This window comes from Pongo pygmaeus, chromosome 21 (genome assembly GCF_028885625.2).
Source record: "Pongo pygmaeus isolate AG05252 chromosome 21, NHGRI_mPonPyg2-v2.0_pri, whole genome shotgun sequence".
In the NCBI taxonomy this organism is placed as follows: domain Eukaryota; kingdom Metazoa; phylum Chordata; class Mammalia; order Primates; family Hominidae; genus Pongo; species Pongo pygmaeus.
In genome coordinates this window covers 12,441,270-12,462,769 of record NC_072394.2, presented here as the reverse complement: position 1 = coordinate 12,462,769, position 21,500 = coordinate 12,441,270, and the positions used below count along the sequence as shown (strand labels likewise).

Genomic DNA, 21,500 nt, shown 5'->3' with positions numbered 1-21,500 from the left:
TAGTAGCTGGGATTACAAGCATGCGCCACCACACCCAGCTAATTTTGTATTTTTAGTAGAGATGGGGTTTCTCCATGTTGGTCAAGCTGGTCTTGAACTCCCGACCTCAGGTGATCCACCTGCCTTGGCCTCCCAAAGTGTTGGGATTACAGGCATGAGCCACCGCACCCGGCCCTATTCAGCTACTTTCAACCAAAAAAGTGCCAATTTCATGATTCATATTAATATTTATTTTATTTAACCCTTCTTTTCTGCCTCATCCATAGAATGTCAGCTCCTAAGGAATGATGGTTTTGTCTGCCCTGTTCTCTGTTGCACCTAGAACTGTGCCAGGCGCATAGTAGGTGCTCAGTAAACATTTGTAGATTGATTCTTTTTTAGTGAACTGCTTCCCCCTTAATGCATCATGGTCCTCTTTCCATGACCATTCCAACGAGTCTTCTCATCCCTTGTGATGCCTGTCTGTCCTTGGTCAGTGCTCCCTTCGAGATCCTGAGAGCATCTCGGAATCACCAGATCCGCTCCCCACCACCAATAGGGGCTCTGCAGACAGCAGGCACAGCTTCAGTGCCAGACTTAGAGTGAAATCACCAGCCAAATCATCGTGGCTGTGTTAACCTCTTTGGTTAAGTTTCTCCGCTTTTGAGACAGAGAAAATACCCCTCATCTCAGTCCTGGGAGGCTTTGGGGGTGTTAGTAAAGTATTAGCACCCCCAAGGCCTCCTGGGGCTAAAGTGAATTAACCATAGTGTGGAATAAAACATTCACATTCATGTAGAACACCAAACATTCAAAACTTATATATCTATTTCCAGACACAGTTGCTAAAGGTTTATCTCCATGAGCCAGCTTTCTTTCCGAGGTTTCCAGGAATAAATCACCCAGGCCATCCACAGTTGGTCACACCATCGATAAGTCTTGTTTCACCTTCTGAGATTCAGTCACAGTTTTGTCCTACCTCCTTCTTCTCAGAGTCGTGCTTTTTAAAAATGACTCTGTTCAGTGCTTAGCTTTTATTGCTCCCGCCACTCCATGCCCACTATAGTCGCTTGGTTTCTGCATGTGAGTGTAATGATCCTTCTATTATCATATGCCTGGATACCACTCAGGGTGCTCTCTAAAAGATAAAATAGGAGGTTCCTTTTGATACCAGGAGATACTCCACACTCTAAGGCTTCACATGGGACTTGTATCAGTTAGCTCTAGCTGTATAACAAAACACCCCCAAAATGTAGTGGCTTAAAACATTGGTTCATGTATATGAGTGTGTGGGTTAGTTAGATGGTTTTTCTGGTCTGCGCCAGGTATGGCTGATCTCGGCTGGGTTCTTTCACGGATCTGAGGTCAGCTGATGTGTTGGCTAGCCTAGAATGTCCTTGCTCACATATCTGGAGGTTGGCTAACTGCTGACACAGGCCATGGAGACAACTGGGCTATGTGTCTCCCATCCTCCAGCAAGCTGGCCCTGGCTTGTTCACATGGTGGTTGCAGGGGTACAAGAGCACAAGCAGGACCCCAGGTTGACAACTGTCACAGCGTCTCACCCGCCATATTCTTTTGGCCAAAGCAAGTTGCAAGGTTAGTCCAGGTTCAATAATAGGGGGTTAGACTCCCAGATTCGATAGTAGGGAGTTAGACTCCACTTCTTGGCTTGAGGAGCTGAGAAGTTGGGTAAAGGGTGTGGGTACAAGGAGGATTGAAGGATTGTATTTTTAGGAGCAGTTACTACAGGATCTTTCTCAGGCACGAGGAGCAGGTCTGCCATGTTCTGGGTTGTCAGCACAGATGGAATCTCTGATCCCTTCTGACAGCTGATAGCTACAGAACACGAACATTTCCCCAGGATGGCAATCCTGCAATGACTGGCTTCTCAGACTGGGCCGGCTACCAGCTCACCTGCCACTTCTGTCAGGGGGAAGGGGGAGGAAGCCTCTTGGCCCTACAGGATTCAGCCCCACCCCTAACCTGTTCCTCGGTTCCCACAACTCACTCCCTCTAGGCCAGTTGGGTTTGTCTTCCCTATCATAGACCCTTCTCTGTCCCTTCTCCCCCTCCTTCTTCTCTATCTGCAGCTTATTCAACCCTGACCTCTCCTTGCTATGTTGCCTAGGCTGGTCTCAAATTCCTGGCTTTAAGCAATAACCCTGCCTTGGCCTCCCAAAGTGCTGGCATTATAGTCATGAGCCATCACCCAGCCCCTGAGCTCCCCTTTTAACAGCAAGCTTAAATGTCATTTCCAACAAGGAGCCTCCCCTGACCACTCTGGTCTGCACCAACCTCTCCTTTCTTTAAATAATAATACACAATCAGTGCCGCACATTTTTAAAGATTATTTTAATTGACACGTAATAGACATACATATTTTCAGGGCATATGTGATATTTTGATACATTCATATAATGTATAATAATCAAATCCCCTGATTGATTACCCTTAATTGAAATATCCATCACCTTAAACATTTGTCTTTTTCTATGCTGGGAACATTTGAATTATTCACTACCAGCTACTTTGAAATATACAGAAGATTATTGTTTACTGTATTCACTCTACTGACTTAGGTCTCATTCCTTCTAACTGTATTTTTGTACCCATGCATCAACCTATTTTCATCCCCACTGCCCCCCATCCCCTTCCCAACCTCTGCTAACCATCGTTCTATTCTCCCCCTCTATTGGATCCATGTTCTTAGCACCCACATATGAGTGAGAATGTGCAATATTTGTCATTCTGTGCTTGGCTTATTTCACTTAGCATAATGACCTCCGTTTCCATCCATGTTGCTGCAGTGACAGGATTTCATCCTTTTTGATGACTGAATAATATTTCATAGTGTATCTATACCACGTTTTCTCTATTCATTCATCCACTAGTGGGCACTAAATTTGGTCCCATATTTGGCTAAAAGTAGTGCGGCACCTTTTAATACATAGGTTTTTAGATATACTGTGCATAAAGATTTTACCGGTGCAAGAATTTTAATCTTCCTAACACTTGAGCAGGAACTATTATAACCATTCTACAGTTGGGCAGCTGGGCTGAGAGGGTGGCTTTCCAAAGGTCTCATAATGGGAGGGAAGGGGTGGATTCTGTTTTCAAAGCCAGGCCTGTCCTATTCCAAAACCCATCTGTGGCAGGGGCTGGCAGTACCTGCCCCGTCCCTCAGAGCCCCTTACTACTTCAGGACAGGGGCCGGCCCACCTTCCACTGCCAGGGCCTGCATTACTTTGCCTGAGCACTTGCTCACAGGTTCATTTCCCAGGTAGTAGGCTCAGGAGCTGAGGAATGAACTTCCTGTAGGAGCAGCCTTCCACAAATGACTGATAAGACTGGTGCTTAGACACCCAAGGGTGGGGTAGCTTCAAATGCTTGTTCTACACTGGCTCCCAGGACTGCCAGCAGGACTGGGCGCCAGTTGCCTGCCGTGATGAGCGGTGATATCACCTTTCTTGGCTGCCTCCCCTCTCTGCCATGCTCCCCTGCCTGCCCTTTCCTGGGAGCAGCTCCCAAATCAACCACCTTCACTCAGATCTTTGTCTCAGGGTCTGCTTCTGAGAAAGCCCAAAGGAAGACACACCTCTCAACACCTTTGCCATGTGACCCTGCATTCTCACAATCAACCACCCCTGGAAGCCAGAGAGTCATACTTATTACCCCTCCCTCTCCCACAGCGCCTGTGGATACTTACACACTCCATAAATCCTAATCAAAATCATTTATTGATTCATGGATACCTCAGAACTACAGATATCAGGCCAGAAAGAGGCATCCAATCCCTCTTTCTTGTAGACATTTCATCTATAGTTTAAGAAGCTGGTCAAATCTGTGACAATCAAGAAATGTTTTCAGGCACTAACCCTTTCCCAAATAATCGATGGCCCTGAGAAGCAGAAGAGGTGCCACTGGCAGGACTGGGGGTGTACGTGCAAGCCCACTCCTCTTCTGCACACTTTAAAATGTATTTGGGGATCAGTGGGCTAGTGGGACCCTACAAGACCATAGTCAAAATCTGAGATAACTTGATTTTCATCTGTTATTTCTTACCTACCCATTAAAGAGTGTGTAATCCCTAAGTTATACAGTGTCCAGTACTCATATGGTGGGACAAAACTGGACTAGTTTGGATAAGTTGATATCTCGGCTCCCTTTCAACTCGCAGCTGTGAATTCTCTCCCAAGGGCCATGAGAGGACCAAGAGTGCAAGAGGCAAGGACTGGAAGGAGAGCTCTAAGAAAACAGCCATCAGTGGCCATTCATCATGTTCCTACTCACCTCATCCTTTACATGTGCTTTCTTTCTTTCTTTCTTCTTTTTTTTTTTTGAGACAGAGTCTTGCTTTGTCACCCAGGCTGGAATGCAGTGGCATGATTTCGGCTCCCTGCAACCTCCATCTCCTGGGTTCAAGCGATTCTCCTGCCTCAGCCTCCTGAGTAGCTGGGATTACAGGCATGTGCCACCACACTCAGCTAATTTTTGTATTTTTAGTTGAGACAGGGTTTTGCCATGTTGGCCAGGCTGGTCTCGAACTCCTGGCCTCAAGTGATTCACCCACCTCGGCCTCCCAAAGTGCTGGGATTATAGGTGTGAGCCACTGTGCCCCGCCTACATGTGCGTTTTCATTGATCCACCCTGCAAGGCAGGTTTGTTACGTTCTTGACCCATTTTACAGATGAGGAGACAGAGGCTCAGCAAGGTTGAAGTAGCTCACCCGGGATAAGGTAGGGACTGGCAGAATTGGAATTCACACCCATGCCTGGCTGGCTCCAGAAGCAAAGTTTTTCACCCCACCCTAGGCTGCTTCTCCATCTAAAGGTTGGGTTGGCCTTCGACGTGGCACACTTTGGCAGGGTAAGGACATTTTAGACTACAAAGAATGTATCAGTTAGATATTGCTGCATAACCAACTGTCCCAAACATCAGTAGCTTTAAATAGCAAACCTTTGTTCTCCTTCACAAACCTATGAGTTGGCTGAGGGTTGGCTGATGTAGGCTGGGCTCAGTTGGGCGACTTTGCATCAAGCTGCAGGGCTGGCTGGCCTTGGGTCCCGGCAGCAGGTTGGCTCAGGTCAGTTTCACCTGGTTTCCTTCTGAAGCCCAGGCTGAAGGGGCAGCAGTTATACAAGGGAGTAGCTCTCCTCTTGGAGGCACAAGAGAGCAAGTAGAAATGAGTGATGTGGCTCAAAACTAGCACACTTTCACTTCGGCCACATACCATTGGCCAAAGCAAGTCATATGGCCAAGTCTAAGTCAAGGAGCTGGGAATTACACTCTGCCTCTAGTGGGAGGAACTGCAAAGTCACATGACAAACATGGGGAATGCAGGGAGAAGGGAAGAATTTAGACCAATAATTTTATGTACAAGGATGACAAAAATCAACACCAGGGAATGAATGACTGATGGGGAAAGTTCCTAGTGCCTTTGGGAAGATTTTTACACTAAATAGGAAACAGCTACTGTTGTCTTCAATATCTGTGATAGGGTCCCTCTTATAAAGGCTTTTCAGTCTTGGGGGCCCCATCTCTTCCAGGTTTCTCAGCTCCCTGGCCCTCCTACATGATCCTGAATATCAATCCGGCTAGAAGGATGAATTTCAACAATGTTGGAGGCATGTGGAAATAGACTGAGAGGTGAAGGTACCTCTCTTTCCTTTCCCTAGAGCCATCCAGCTCCTGTCTTAGAAAATTAGTTACCTCTAAATACCATGACTATTTCAGTGAAGAATTAGTCCAAGGGTGGGCCATGCAAGAAGGAGCAAAGGAAAGCTTCTGGCTATTGAGACCCAGAGCTCTCAGAAGATGAAGCTATTTAAATCTTTGGGCGAACCCACTGGCTCTCCTGGAATTCTTGATTCTTTGGTTTCTCCTTGGAGAGAGCAAGAAAAGCAGAGCTAGAAAGAGCTAACAGACTCTGGTAGAAATATTCCAATCACTTTACGAATTTAGGAAATAGTCATCACCTTAAACATAATAGCTGCAAGGCTTTCAGGGGAAAAATAATAAACTTAGTTTGGTTTCTGTTTTTTCAAGAAAACATTAGCAAGTAAAAAAGTTATAAACTTAATTGATGACAGTGGTCTTGATTAGTGCTGCCACTTCTCCTGCATTCAGAAGTGACCTTGCCCATTTGGAGTTAGGTGTGGCCATATGATTTCCTTTGGCCAATGAAATGTGAGTGCAAATAGAATGTATTACTTTGAGACAGAGGCTTTTACAGACAGTATGTAATTCAGCATGGCTCCTTCCCACCACCGTGGTAATCATGGAAGTGTGTGTTGAGAGGGTATCTCCATTAACCAAAGCCTCAGAGTGACTACAAGAGACAGAGCTCCCTGATGACATGTACTGGACACGTAGCATGAGAGAGAAGTCAACCTATGTTGGATAAATCACTGAGATGTGGGGGGATGTTTGTTACAGAAGCAGAACCTGGCCTATTCTGACAGACAGATACACTGATGCAAATCAACCAATAAAGACATTATCAAAATAAATAATTCAGGAATGACAAAGATATGATCTTTAAAATAATGATACTAACAAGGATTGGTGATAAGCTCTTAGATACACAACTAGGACTAAACAATTGTGGGAAGAATGTAAATGCTATAAACCTTGACAAATTAAAAATAATAATAAAGCCAATAAAAGTGGGAGGGAAGTAGAGAAGAATCATGAATATCAATTTCTTTTTACTTTTATAGCAGGAATTCATACCATCTGTATTAGTCAGGGTTCTCTAGAGGGACAGAAAGGGGAGTTTATTAAGTATTAACTCACATCATCACAAGGTCCCACAATAGACTGTCTGCAAGCTGAGGAGCAAGGAGAGTCAGTCTGAGTCCCAAAACTGAAGAACTTGGAATCTGATGTTGAGGGCAGGAAGCCAGCATGGGAGAAAGATGTAGGCTGGGAGGCTAGGCCAGTCTAGTCTTTTCACGTTCTTCTGCCTGCTTTATATTCTAGCCGCGCTGGCAGCTGATTAGATGGTGCCCACCCAAATTAAGGGTGGGTCTGCCTTTCCCAGCCCACTGACTCAAATGTTAATTTCCTTTGGCAACACCCTCACAGACACACACAGGATCAATACTTCGCACCCTTCAATCCAATCAAGTTGACACTCAGTATTAGCCATCACACCATCTTTCACTGAAAACCTGAGTTTAAAATAAACCTAATGATATTAACCTCTTACTCTTTTCCTCCATATTATTCTGAAATTCAGAGGAAATTGAGTTAATAATTTATGACTATATCCAGAGATGAAGAAAAAATTCATCAAATTTCAGCAATTCTTTACATTTCAATTTTTTCTTTCATTAAAATAAAACTAAATTCCAACACTTTTGACTTAGGTTGGGTTCTCCCAGAAGCAGAACCTGAATCTAAAATTGGAGTATTTTCTAGGGAGTAGGAGTAGGGGGATGATCCCAGGAAACACTGGTGGTGGAATGGGGAAACAAGACAAGGAAGGGGAGAAGTATGAGCTGTTTGAGAGCAGGTGACCACTGTGGGAAACTAGGGCTCAATACCACTAGGGAGGCTCAAACAGACGGTCTCAGAGTTTGTCCTATCTGCAGGGTAAGCCAGGACATTTATCCGTCACTGTTCACCCATCACTGTGGGCTCTACTGGGCATTAACTGCTTGCCACTTGCCCTCTGCCCTATGTGTGGGCTGATCCCACTCTTGTAGCCAGAGAGACCCTCAGGCAGAAGACATTCAAGTGTTCGCTAGGAGAAGTCACTGGACTCTACTAGAACAACAAATACTGACAGGATGTGGGGTGGGCACCAATAGCATCTAATAAACCTTTTTTTGAGTTTAAAAAGCCTGTATAATAGACTAATCTCACATGAATTATGCTAAGTGAAAGAAGCCCACCTGAAAACGCTACATATTATACGATTCCATTTATATGACTTTCTGGAAAAATCTAAGCTATAGGGATGGAAAACAGATTCATGGTTGCCAGCGGTTGGGAAGGGAGAAGTGATGACTACAGAGAGGCACGAGGGAACTCCCTGGGGTAATGAAAGTGTCTTACATCTTGATTATGCTGGTGAATTTGTCAAAATTTATAGAATGCACACCTGAAAAGGGTAAGTTTTACTATATGTAAATCAGGCCTCAAGAAACTGACTGTGATTTTTAAAATGTGTATGCATATTATTTCAAGAATGTTTCATTATCCTCCCTTCAGAACTTAGTGACTTGCTTCTAACAAATAGAATAAGGCAGAAGTGATATTGCATGTGTCAGAGATGAGGTCATAAAAGGCACTGTGGCTTCCTGCTTGCTCTCTCACTCTCTCTTGGGTCACCAGCTTTGGGGAAAGCCAGATGCCATGCCACGAGCAGCCTGATGGGAAGGCCCATGTAGTGAGGAACCAAGGTGTCTTGCCAGCAGCCATGCGAGGCAGCCATCTTGGAGGTGGGTCCTCCAGCTCTGGTCCAGCCTTCAGATGACTGCTGCTGGGCCAAGAGTGAGTAATCTCATGAGAGACCCTGAGACAGAACCAGCTGGCTAAACAACTTTCAGGTTCCTGACCCTCAGAAACCCTGTGAGATAGCATCATTGTTTGTTTTGAGAAGCTGCTACATGTTGGGACTATTTGTTATGCAGCAATAGATCACTAATACACTGACTTAAAATTCAATTCCTGTTTTTAAATAAAATTATCCATTCTTTCATATAAATTTTTTGTTGAGAGATATTTGATATGATATTCATCTAAGGGGAGTGACTATGGTTTCTGGGTGGTGGGTTTGGGAGTCATTTCTCTTGCGTTTGTCCTGTTTTATGTTCCTGAACTACTGTTTATAATGGGCGTGTATCATTAAAATTAAAAACACAAATGAGGACTCGGAGCCTGGGCCTAGGTGGAGAGGGCGTCATTTTCCCCAGGGGGTGGGGGGCAGCAATGGGGTTTGTGTCTACAGGAAGCAGGCACACCACTCCTTGAGGCAGTGAGAACTCTGCTGGGCCTCACACTCAGTGGCACCAAAACAGCAAATGAGCCACCTCTGAAACTCGGCTTCATTCTTGTGCATCAGAAGGAATTGTCCCAGCAGGATGTAGGCCTGGGGAGGGGATGAGACAGGGAGGAAAGCGGGAAAGGTTATCATAAGCCAGCTCAGATGCGCTCTTCCTCCCCAACCACCAGGGCTCACGTGACAATCAAAGGAGGGGGAGCAGGGCCGATTCAAGGGAGCCTGTCAGTCCTTGAAGCCCTGACATGGGTCTTAGCCCTGGTGAGAGCTAAGGCCAAGTTAAATGCCCATCTCTCAGGGCTGGTTTGGGGGCCGTCCACCCTGGAATGAATCAGACCCTGCCCTCTTCAAACTTTAACAAGCACATGAATCATGTGGGAGCTTGTTAAAATGCAGGTTCTGAAAGTCTAAGTCCAGGGAGAGGCCTGCATTTCTAACATGCTCCCAGCTGCTGCTGATCCAGGGACAACAGTTTGACTAGCCAGGGCCTAGCACACTCCTGAAGCTCCCTTCAGACCCCCAGTGAAGCATTTCTCTTGGAAACACACACACAGCCCAGACAGAGTAAGAGACATTTCCGCCCCACTACTTCTGCAATTGTTGAAGCACGGGATTTCTTTTCTTTTCTTCTCTTTTCTTTTCTTTCTTTCTTTCTTTTATTTATTTATTTATTTATTTTTTTGAGACAGAATCTTGCTCTGTAGCCCAGGCTGGAGTGCAATGGCGTGATCTCAGCTCACTGCAACCTCCGCCTCAAGTGATTCTTCTGCCTCAGCTTCCCAAGTAGCTGGGATTACAGGTACCTGCCACCATGCCTGGCTAATTTTCGTATTTTTAGTAGAGGCGGAGTTTTGCCATGTTGTCCAGGCTGGTCTCGAACTCCTGACCTTGGGTAATCCACCTGCCTTGGACTCCCAAAGTGCTGGGATTACAGGCGTGAGCCACTGTGCCCATAGCACAGGGTTTCTAAACCTCGGCACTATTGATATTTTGGACAATGCTTGAAATGTTGTGGGGGGCTGTCCTGTGCATTGCAGGATGTTCAGCAGCACCCCTGATCACTACCCATGCCAGTGGCACCCTCCCTCCCCGACCCAAGCAGTGACAATCATAACCATCTCCAAACATTGCCACATGTCCCTTTGGGGGCAAAATCTCCCTGGGCTGAGAACCACTGCACATGGGGCTGACAGATGAATGGCATCTTAGCATTGATTTGTTTTTGCAAACCACCTGTGTGATCTCAGGCAACTCATGTAACCTGAAGTAAGAACCCACAGAACCTGGATCTCAGTTTCTGCACCTTCCTAAGGCACATGGTGTGCTCTGCAAATTAAATTAAGTGAATTAAATGGGAAGGCATTCAAAAAATGTAAATTCCTCTCTCATACTGGGAGCTGTAGTCCTGTAGGAGGAGCATAGAAGGTTTAAAACATGCTAAACCTTGTCCACGTTCCCCTTCCTCAGTCTCTGTGGATAAAAAATACATGGAAGATAAGCACTCAGCGCACCATGATTTCTATTTCTATGGCATTCTCAAGCTTTCTAGCTATTAATACTTGCCTTGAGGCTTTTAATTCATCTTTTATAGTTTTATTACACCCTTATTGACAAGGCACAAAGACCACATGGAGGAAGGGAATTCCCAAGGCCACGTAGCCAGAAACTAGCCAAGCCACTAAATGGTGGAGGCTGGGGATCTCAGGTCACATTAAACGCCCATCTCTCAGGGCTGGTTTTGGGGGCTCTCCAGCCCGGAACCAACAAGAACCAGCATCCACCCATGCCTCGAGTTCTGGGCCCTTTCCAGGAAACCCTGATGGTGTCTGTTTACTTTTAGTTATGTAAAATAAAGCAAACTTCATCTTAACCAAAGAGAGCATACTTTTTAAGAAGAGAAATCAAATAAAAGCTGAATCCTAGTCATAAAATATACCCAAGCATTGAATTTTGGGGGTTTTATTTTTAGTCATGGTCCAGTTGTTGACAAGAGAAAAAAGCCAGGATTTTGTGGTGATTCTGAACTGCTACTTTAATCTTTTTTAAAAAAAGCAATTTAGTTGCTTGGTGTGATCTCATTTTACTTTATCAGTATCCTCCCATTTTGAATGGTGGATTTTAACTGAGATGTATTAAATTAATGTTTTTGAAAAATAACATTTATTAAGTGTTAATTGAGCCAGTAGACGTAGGTGTGGGAGGTGCCAAGGTGAAGGTAACAGAAACAAGAGACATAGAGCTGTGTCCAAGGAGAGAGAATACTAATAATAATTAACAATAATTAATAGTAAGTGGCTTACACAAAGCTTTCTCCATAAAGAGAAATGTTCATGATAATACTTCGTAATAATGATTAATGCTAAGTAGCACTTTTTAGCACTTCTGTCGGCCACGTACTGCTAGACACCTGACACGTTTTAATCCACCTGATCCTCACATGTACTCACCCCTCCCATTCCCCAGGTGGAGGTACTAAGTCTCCTGTTTTCCTTTGCACTATTCCTGCACGTCCCAACTGTCTGCAGTCTGGCCTGGAGGCTAATGCATCCCCTGCCTGTTTTAGAAGTGGCACTGCCGACATGAGCTGGCCTGTTAGTGACAGCCTCCACATACCCACAGGCTCAGCAGCCAGGATGCCTGGGAACATGCGGACCCTGGGCAAACTTTCCAGGAATGCTACAGGAAGCCCCGTCTTGCAGCCTCTGGAGCCAAGTGGCAACCTGACACTCCCTCCTCAGTTTTCCCTCCTGTCTCCCTGTGGCATCTTCCAGAAGGGAAATTTGGCTTCCCTTCTCCCTTCTTCCCTGAGCACTTCACCCTGCTCCCTAGGGAAGCCGGAGTCGTGGGCTCCCATCATGGCCCTGCCAGATGCCCGCTTGGTTTCTCCCCCGGCTCCAGAAAGCCCTCTAATCAAGGAGAAAAGATGCTGCCCCTTTCCCTCCTTGGGCCAGAGCTCCCCAGAATTCAGCTACTGGGGTGGGAGGGGTGACACAGAAACCCAGAAACCCTGAGCAGATGTCCCTGCCCTCCTACCACCCTGGACAGTGGCCGTGGCCATGGCCAAGCCAGGGAATTACATTCCATCCTGCAGCTGTAAGAGGGGGGGCTTGGCCAGGTGTGGTGGCTCACGCCTGTAATCCCAGAACTTTGGGAGGCTGAGCAGGCAGATCATCTGAGGTCAGGAGTTCGAGACAAGCCTGGCCAACATAGTGAAACCCCATCTCTACTAAAAATACAAAAATTAGCCTGGTATGGTGGCAGCCACGTGTAATCCCAGCTACTTGGGAGGCTGAGGCAGGAGAACCCAGGAGGTGGAGGTTGCGTGAGCCGAGATTGTGCCACTGCACTCCAGCCTGGGCAACAGAGTGAGACTCTGTCTTGAAACAAACAAACAAACAAACAAAAGGATGGGGGCTCAAGGGCAGAATGCCCCTAAACTCCAAGTGCAAACAGTGAGGTTCCTCCAGGGGCCGGCCCCCAAGCAGGGGAGGAATCACCCTCCAGTTTGCGGTGCCCACTTCTTGCTAAACAGCAGCAGTTTGAGCCTATGCCAGGGTTGGGTTCCCTTGCATCTGAGCCGTGTTTTCACACAGCGCCTGGTGCTAAGAGCACCCTGAGCTGGTTTAACACTCGGCTCTTGTCATCTGGAAATTCTTACTAAATTTCTTTTATTTTTTGGTTACTTTTTCTTTTTTTCTTTTTTTTTTTTGACGACGTCTCCCTCTGTCGCCCAGGATGGAGTGCAGTGGCACGGTCTTGGCTCACTGCAACCTCTGCCTCATAGGTTCAAGCGATTCTCCTGCCTCAGCCTCCCGAGTAGCTGGGACTATGGAAGCGTGCCACCACGCTTGGATAATTTTTTGTATTTTCAGTAGAGACAGGGTTTCACCATGTTAGCCAGGATGGTCTCGATCCCCTGACCTCGTGATCTGCCCACCTCAGCCTCCCAAAGTGCTGGGATTACAGGTGTGAGCCACCGCACCTGGCCTACTTTTTTTTTCCTAAGAGACAGGATCTCATTCTGTCACCCAGGCTAGAGTTCAGTAGCATGCAGTAGCTCTTTGCAACCATAAATTCCTGGGCTCAAATGATCCTCCCACCTCAGCCTCCTGAGTAGCTGGAACTACAAGCACGTGCCACTACACCCCCTAATAAATTTGAACTAGAGGTCTTGCATTTTCATTTTACAGTGGGCCCTAAAAATTAAATAGCTGGCTGAGATCCGCACTTATTAAAATGCTCAGTACTCACCATAATGCTGGGCCTTGTCAAGCAGAGATAAGCTGTCTCAGCCCTCTCTTGTTCTCTAGCTGCTTACAATGCCCTCTGCCCAAGTCCACAGGTCCTGAGCACCTGTGCTGAATGGACTTCAATCACCACAAGACTCCACAGTGCAGTGACACAACTTTCTTTGATTCTCTCTCGCCAGTCTCCTAAGTCTTCATGTCATTTCAGGTTTAAACTCTTGTGTGTTTTTTTTTCTTCTTTTATTTTGAGACGGAGTCTCACTCTATAGCCCAGGTTGGAGTGCAGTGGCATGATTGCGGCTCACTGCAACCTCCACCTTCCGGGTTCAAGTGATTCTCCCGCCTCAGCCTCCCAAGTAGCTGGGATTACAGGCATGCACCACCATGCCTGGCTAATTTTTTATTTTCTGTACAGATGGGATTTCACCATGTTGGCCAGGCTGGTCTTGAACTCCTGACCTCAAGTGATCCTCCCAAAGTGCTGGGATTACAGGCAGGAGCTACCACGCCCGGCTTAAACCCTGTGTCTTTGGTGTGAATCCTCACTTCGGGGAATGTTTACCCCTTTTTCCTCCTCCCTGTCTTTTAATTTTACACTAAGAAAATTATTTGCTTATCTGAAATGTAAATTTTGATCTGGCAACCCTAGGCAGAAAAACCCCAAACTTACGTGACTGGCCCCTTGTGGGGCTCAGACATCAGGCAGTGGAGCGCAGCGTCTCACCACCCACCCAGCAGAGTGGACAGAAAGGAGTTGGAGCCTTCAGAGGCTTCGCTGTGGAGACCTGGGGACACGATGGAGGCAGGGCCTGGCCACACTGGGGCCTTCTGGTCCTGAACTCAGTCTCCCTCCCGTCCACCAATGGCCACGAAGTAACGGAGGGAGGAGATGGGAAGCCCCTGAGCATGGAGAGTCTAGAGGTAGGGCCATGGTTGGCTGCAGGCAGACATGCGAGAGAGAGCAGAGCCCCGCCTGTAAGGAGGTGAGGGCAAGAGGGAGCAGAACCTCGCAGTAAGGAGGTGAGAGCGAGAGAGAGCAGAGCGAGTCTCTCAGGTAAGGAAGTGAGAGGGAGGGGGAGGGAGAGCAGAGCCTCGCCGATAAGGAGGTGAGGGCGAGAGTAGAGCAGAGCAAGCCTCGCTGGTAAGGAGGTGAGGGCGAGGGAGAGCAGAGCCTCGCCGGTAAGGAGGTAAGAGCAGCCGCGCGAGAAGCACCTTCCTCACAGCTTCAGTTTTAGGGGCAGACGGCACAATGGCTTAGTGTCCAGACCCTGCAGCCTATCCGCCCAGATTCAAATTTCATCTCTGTCTCCCCATGTGATCTTGAGCAATCCCCATGTGATCTTGAGCAATCCACATGTGGTCTCTATGCGCCTCCACTTTCCAATCAGGAAAATGGAAATGAAATAGTGTATTTCGTAGGATTGTTTTTTACAATTAAATGAGATAAATATACATAATGCGCTTAGAGGTGCTTGACATGAAGCAAATGGCAAGTGTTGCTTCTATTTCCTCCAGTCTCATCCTTCAGGCAGCTCTTAGGAGGAATATTTAGGCTCAAGGATATGGCTTTATAGTGTCTGCAAAGAGCATTGAACCAAACCAGATTCTCTGCAATGCTAAACTTACTTTTGCACTGTGGGAGAACTCAAGCACACCCGCCCCACAGGGCCCTGCCCCACAGTTCTGCATTCGGGGGATGTCTGGAAATTCACCTATCCATAGGTGGGGTTTTCACAGGGAGAAGAGAAGTACAAAGAACACAGACCCACCTCTGCCTCCAAGGAACTTAGGGAGAAAAGCACAGACAAGCTGTGCCTCTAACATTGTGAGTGTGGACTCTTGGGGCACGTGCAGAAAAACTAGCGTCGACCTTTTTTTTTTTTTTTTTTTTGAGACAGAGTCTCCCTCTGTCACCCAGACTGGAAGGCAGTGGTGCAATCTCAGGTCACTGCAACCTCTGCGTCCCGGGTTGAAGTGATCCTCCCATCTCAGCCTCCCAAGTAGCTGGGACTACAGGCATGTACCACCACACCCAGCTAATTTCTGTAGTTTTAGTAGAGACGGGGTTTCACCACCTTGGCCAGGCTGGTCTCAAACTCCTAACCTCAAGTATCTGCCTGACTTGGCCTCCCAAAGTGCTGGGATTACAGGCATGAGCCACCGTGCCCAGCTAGAGTCGACCTTTTGTCAGATGTCACAACATGGGGCTCCCACCAAAAACCCAAACTGCTCAGAAAAAGGAGCCTGTTGGGTGGGGTGGCAGAAAGAAGGCTTCCCAGGGGAGGTGGGCTGTGAGTAGGGTCTTGAAGGGGTTCAAAACCCATTTCAAGAGAGGCTCCAGGTTGGCAGGAGGGTGGTTCGAGGACAGTCTGGCTGTAGTATAGGGGTCAGGGATGGGGCGGGGGGACAGAGGAGACAAGACAGAGCTAGAGCCAGGCACAGCGAGCCTCACTGGCATGTGCACCATGAATTTTCTGTTTCCACAGTTCCTTTCTCCCTTACAGCTCTTTCGCCCTTACATCTAGACCAGTGCTGTCCAGCAGAAATAAGCGAGCTAGCCACATATGTGATTTTGATTTTCCTACTAGCCACAATAAAAAGGGGGAAGGAAACAGGTGAAATTCATTCTAATAATATATGTTCTCTCATATTTCCAAAATATTATCATTTCAACGTGTAATCAATAAAACGATTACAGATGAGCTATTTTACGTTCCTTTTTTGGGCTAAGTCTTTAATACTGCAGGGTGTGTTTTATATTTCTAGTACATCTCAGTTCAGACAAGGGCACAGGTACCTGCGGCCGCTGTCTGGATCTAGATCCTTAGGCCACAGCCGATGCTGATTGTCCCTGGGAAGGGCAGATACAAAACACCCAGAAGAAGGCTATCACATATGGCTTTCAAGCTCCCAAAGAGGCTTAGGTAGATCCATGGCAGAATCAATAGTTTCGAAAGTCCTGACTTAAACCAGGAGCCAGAGACCAGTGCATGCCAAAAGCCAAAGCTCTGGGGAAAATGGGGACAGGCAGTAAGAACAGTCCCCTCCCAGCACCCCACATCCTCCGTTAAAAAAAGCTGAAAGACCTGTGTGAGAGGAGGAATGGAGGAGAAGGTACTCGATGTAGGGGCTGGTAAGAGTTTGAGAAGGGGACTCCCAGAGAGGTAATAGGACATCCAGATAAATTGGCGGGGTGGAGCAGGGGCGCTGGTGTCTCATCTCCCCCAGGGCATGCAGCACCCTGGGGTCTCTAGAGAGAGCTGATGGCTGAGTGCGGAGCCCAGGGAGGTAAGTGTGAGGGTGGCCCACAGGCCTGCATTCCAGCAGGTGCACAGAGAGGGTGCAGAAAGGGCTAAGAGAGCAGAGCCCATGGGACGAGGCCAGGAATGCCATCAAAAGCAAGGGTGGAACCCAAGGTGGCTTTGTGCACAGCAAAGAAACTGAGGCTGAGCCCCAGCCTGGGGTGGGACGGGGAGCAGGGGAGGGTGATCGCTGTACCTTGGCAGAAGCCAGCAAAGACAGGAGGTCGCGTAAGGCTCAGAAAGATGTCCCTCCCTGTGCCAGGATTAGGTATCCTGCAGGCAAGGTATGAAAATACAAGAGGCCGGGTGTGGTGGCTCATGCCTGTAATCCCAGCACTTTTGGAGGATCACTTGAGTCCAGGAGCTGAGACCAGCCTGGACAACATGGCGAAACTGTGTCTCTACAAAAAAACACAAAAAAAATAGCTGGGCATAGTGGTGCGTGCCTCTAGTCCTAGCTACTTGGGAGGCTGAGGTGGAGGCTGCGCCCAGGATGAGGAGGTTGCAGTGAGCTGAGATCACGTCACTGCACTCCAGCCTGGGCAATACAATAAGACTGTCTCAAAACAAAACCAAAACCAAAAACAAAACAAAATAAAAACCACCAAGAGTCAGCATCTTTATTGGCTAAATCTGAGAACCCTGTCCTGCCAGGATCTGCCTGCTGGGATGCTGTCATTGCTGGCCCTGACTTCAGATGGGTCCTCACCTTGAAGCACTTGCCCATCTTGGAGGGGCCGCATCTGGGTCTCCTCCTGGGTCTCACTACAGGCCCAGCCAGACTCCAGACCCTGATACAGGGTCTCGCCGCCAAATTTAGCCTAAGCCCCCTCCCTGCCGGGCATAACCGCCTGGCCCTAGATCTTCTTGTGCAATTTGTGACAGTACAATCCACGGCTCCTCCAGTCCTCGCCTGGGAGCGGACAAGGCACTACTCCTTGCAGCCCTTGTCTTCTCATTGGTAAAGTGGAGAGAGTGACCCTCATCTCAATCACAGGTGTGGGCGGCTCAAAGCGAAGGATACAGGTGACAGCCCCAGTGCCAGTGCCTAAAATTAGCAGCTCTAGGAAAGTGCTCACTGCACTGGCCAGGAGGTCATGGACACAAGAGGAGCACATCTCCAGGGACCCGGCTGCACACAGACAAACCATCCCCACAGCCCTGACTCGACAGGCAAGTTTTCAGATGCCTAACATTTTTCCATTATTCATTCATTTTTTGTTCTAAAACCCACCCACCTATAATCCTCATTTAAAACACAGTTAAGCTATTCACACACACAGACTTAAACTGGAAAAGGCAACACTACAGAAAATAAATCAGTGGTTGCCAGGGACTGAGGCTGGTGAATATGAAGAGCACAAGGAAATGAATATTTTGAGTAATGGGATTGCTCTGTGTCTTGACAATGGTAGCGGCTGCATCACTGCATGCATGTGTCAAAACTCATAGAACTATGTACTAAAAAGGGTGAAATTTACTGTATGTATGTCAATTATACCTTAATAAAAACATTTTTAAAATAATGAGTATAGCTGAACAACAACCACAAAACCCCACAATTATGGACACATTCAATCAATGGTGTTCGACATCAGAAGAGTGGTTACCTCTAAGGATAGGGGATAGCTTTGGCCAAGAAGAGGCACAAGAGAACCATTTGGAATTTTGGAGACATCTGATTGCTGGATCTGGGTAGTGGGTACATGGGTGTACATATGTGTGTAAAAATTCATTGATCTGTACCCTTTATATCAACACATATTCTCCTAGGTATGTTACATCACAATAGGAAAGTAAAAAGAAGAATGATTTCTTTTTTTAAAAAAGGAATTTTTCATCAGGTGTGATGGCTCACACCTATAATCCCAGCACTTTGGGAGGCCGAGGTACATTGGATCACTTGAGTCCAGGAGTTTGAGACCATCCTGAGCAACATGCCAAAACCCTGTCTCTACAAGAAACACAAAAAATTAACCAGGCATGGTGGCACACACCTGTAGTCCCAGCTACATGGGAGGGTGAGGTGAGAGGATCGCTTGAGCCTGGGAGGCAGAGGTTGCAGTGAGCCGAGATGGCACCATTGCACTCCAGCCTGCGCAACAGAGTGAGATCCTGTCTCAAATAAATAAATAATAAAAGTACAAAAATTTTTTCATTTAAAATTTGTTCCCTAGAGAATGGTTCTCCCTCCTTCGTCTGGGAGGAAAGAATCCAGTCTACCCAATAGGGGCACTTCCATTTCTGACGATACCATCTACTGAACATTAAACTGGCTCACAGATTGGGGTGTTATTCCGAATATTTACCAGCTAGTGCAGAGCAATGGGGTAATCAGAAAACCATGGCTCTCATGGTTCAGATGTAGATGCAAACCAAACTAGTCATCAGCCATGTGTGCAGCAGTTCCCAGCCTCTTTGGGTGTTTCTGTAACGCTGTCCCGCCTGGTAGACTGACTTGGGGCACTGAGGAGAATAAACAGCAACAGCTCTAGCTGGTGCCTCTCCTGACCGGGCGTGCTATGTTCTGTGAGTTCACAGCCTGCCTTGTCTGTGTTCACTCTCTTTGCGTTGTCTTTGGGACTGTCTCATCCTCTCCTGAGGCCCTAAGCAGCTTTTTAAAAGCCCCATAAAAACAAACAATGACATAGAAAAGAATATTCCAATTCCACTGGATATCCTTGAGGTCATTCTTGGGCTGAGAGTGACATCGTAGAATAACTCACTCTGGTGTAGACCCAGGCTCCTGTTTCTTCATCTGCCCATTGCCAGGCTGGTGCCCTGGCAGGGGCAAGCGAGATGCCATGAGTCCCTTCATGGGGGCGTGGAGTGCACCTAAATCATCCCTCCTGACAGCTCTTCTCAGACCCCGGCGGCTGACCTACTTCTGTTGATCCCTGAGTGTTTGAACACCAAGTGAATCATGCCCAGCCCAGCTGCTCTGAACTGAAGCCATTCTATGTGTATGTGCCCATCATCTGCAGGCCCTTGAGGCTGCCTGAGCATGTGGGGTCAATAGCACGAAAGCACGTGGCACCCCGCCAAGCGGCAGCTTTGCTCTCTGATGGCCCTTCACAGGGACACGTGGCAGGAACTGCCATCTGGCAGGACTGGGGGAAGAAAGGTAGGGAAGAGAAGTCAGAGAAGTAAGAAAAAAGGAATTACCTTGTTGATACCTTTGGTGACCAAATTGATCGCGAGCTCATGGCTGATGCCATCCACCCAGCAGACATCCTTTTCTCCAATGGGTTCGGAGAGGAAGGCTCTCAGCCTGGGAGACATGTGGTCCATCTGCTGCGACAGTAGTGGGGAGAGAGGAGGATTAGCAGATACCTGACTGCTCCCAGTGTGCATGGACACTGGGGAACTCCCTCAGCCCACCAAGGGACTGGGGCAACAGATGGCAGAATTCCTTCCATCATCCAGCATTTCCTGGGGTCTGCTAAATGCAGGTGCACTGGCCTCCACTAAGGCCTTCACACATCCATTCCTACCTGGATGGACCAAGAGAAGCTGAATGATGGCCACAGATGAGTCAAATAAACTTCCACGAAAAGAGTGTGCTTAATATTAAGAACTGCAGTGGGTTCTTTCCAACTCACCCCATTCTAAATGCCTAAAGCAACAACTTACTTCTCTTAGCTAATTAACCCACCTTCTCTCTTAACCACCCAACACTTTAGTCATACTTTTATTTCAGTGTTCATCACACTGTATAATAGTGTAAACTCTCTAGAAACTCTTCAAACTGGTTCAAATCGTAAAGAACACATTATAGAAATCCAAAGCCTGCAGGTGGGAATGGGTTGCAGCGCCATTCCTCAGGGATTGTCCAGCTTTCCTTCATTGTGTTGGCTTTATTCTTGCTTTGCTCCCCTCACGGTGGTGAAAGGGCTGCTCCAGCACTCTTTGGCCTCACCAACTCCACCTCAAAAGAAGGAAGAGAAGGTGGCTTTTGCTCAAGTCACCTCATTTGTTGCCTGTGCTCTAACTTTAGCCAGATAAATCAGCTTTCCCAAACAGCAGGACTTGCTCATCAATTTCCTGAAACTTTAGATTGCAGGCCCCAGGCAAAAAGACTCTCTGTCTTAGCAAAACTATTTTCATCCCTCTCCACTTTTAAATGGACCACCATCTCCCAGGAGTTGAGTCTCCTAGGACCTTAATGAAGACTGCCAGAGGTAGCTAACATCCTGAATATTTCCTGGAAGATCTCATCCTGAGTATTTCCTGGAAGATCTCGAAATATCATGGGCTCCATAAGCATTAGGTCTGCATCCCAGCAAAACTGGCCATTTTGTTAAATGAGGGTTGCCATCTTCCAGTGTTTTGTTTTGTTTTGTTTTGTTTTGTTTTGTTTTGTTTTGTTTTGTTTTGTTTTTGTGATGAAGTGTCGCTCTTGTTGCCCAGGCTGGAGTGCAATGGCACGATTTCAACTCACCACAACCTCCGCCTCCTGGGTTCAAGCGATTCTCCTGCCTCAGCCTCCCGAGTAGCTGGGATTACAGGTGTGTGCCACCACGCCTGGATAATTTTTGTATTTTTAGTAGAGATGAGGTTTCACCATGTTGACCAGGCTGGTCCTGAACTCCTGATCTCAGGTGATCCACCCACCTCGGTCTCCCAAAGTGCTGGGATTACAGGCATGAGCCGCTGCGCCCGGCCGCCATCTTCCAAATTTGATAGAGACATCTTTGCTGCTGTCCTCCTGAATGTCTCTTCTCAACCAATCCACATTTAAGGTTTGTTCATTGTAGCATCCCCTTCCTGGTACAAAATTCTGTGCCAGTTTGGACAGTTTATGATGAAAGTAACACAAAACTCAGTGTAAATCAGTTTACACAATAGGGAGGTGTTATTAGCACATGCTACCGAAAAGTCTAGAGGTAGATCAGATGTAGGTTAAGCAAGGCTTCAGCTTGATTTCCCGGCAGCTCTCTTGACTCAGTCTTTCTTTGTGAA

General features: G+C 47.2%; 1 protein-coding gene across 7 annotated transcripts in view; it reads right to left on the bottom strand.

Annotated features, from left to right (window-relative positions):
• Positions 1–4,149: 4,149 nt before the first annotated feature.
• Positions 4,150–21,500, bottom strand: part of BANF2 (BANF family member 2) — a 42,619-nt gene continuing 25,268 nt past the window's right edge. For 5 of the 7 annotated variants that reach the window (XM_054466517.1, XM_054466520.1, XM_054466519.1 and 2 more), the window contains 2 exons: positions 19,704–19,829; positions 4,150–9,079 (listed from right to left, as the gene is read on the bottom strand). In XM_054466517.1, the coding sequence (XP_054322492.1) occupies positions 8,933–9,079; positions 19,704–19,829 (273 nt within the window). In that variant the 3' untranslated portion in view covers positions 4,150–8,932. Of the gene's footprint in view, positions 9,080–19,703; positions 19,833–21,500 lie in introns of all 7 variants that reach the window. The other 2 variants (XM_054466524.1, XM_054466522.1) reach the window with 1 other exon arrangement.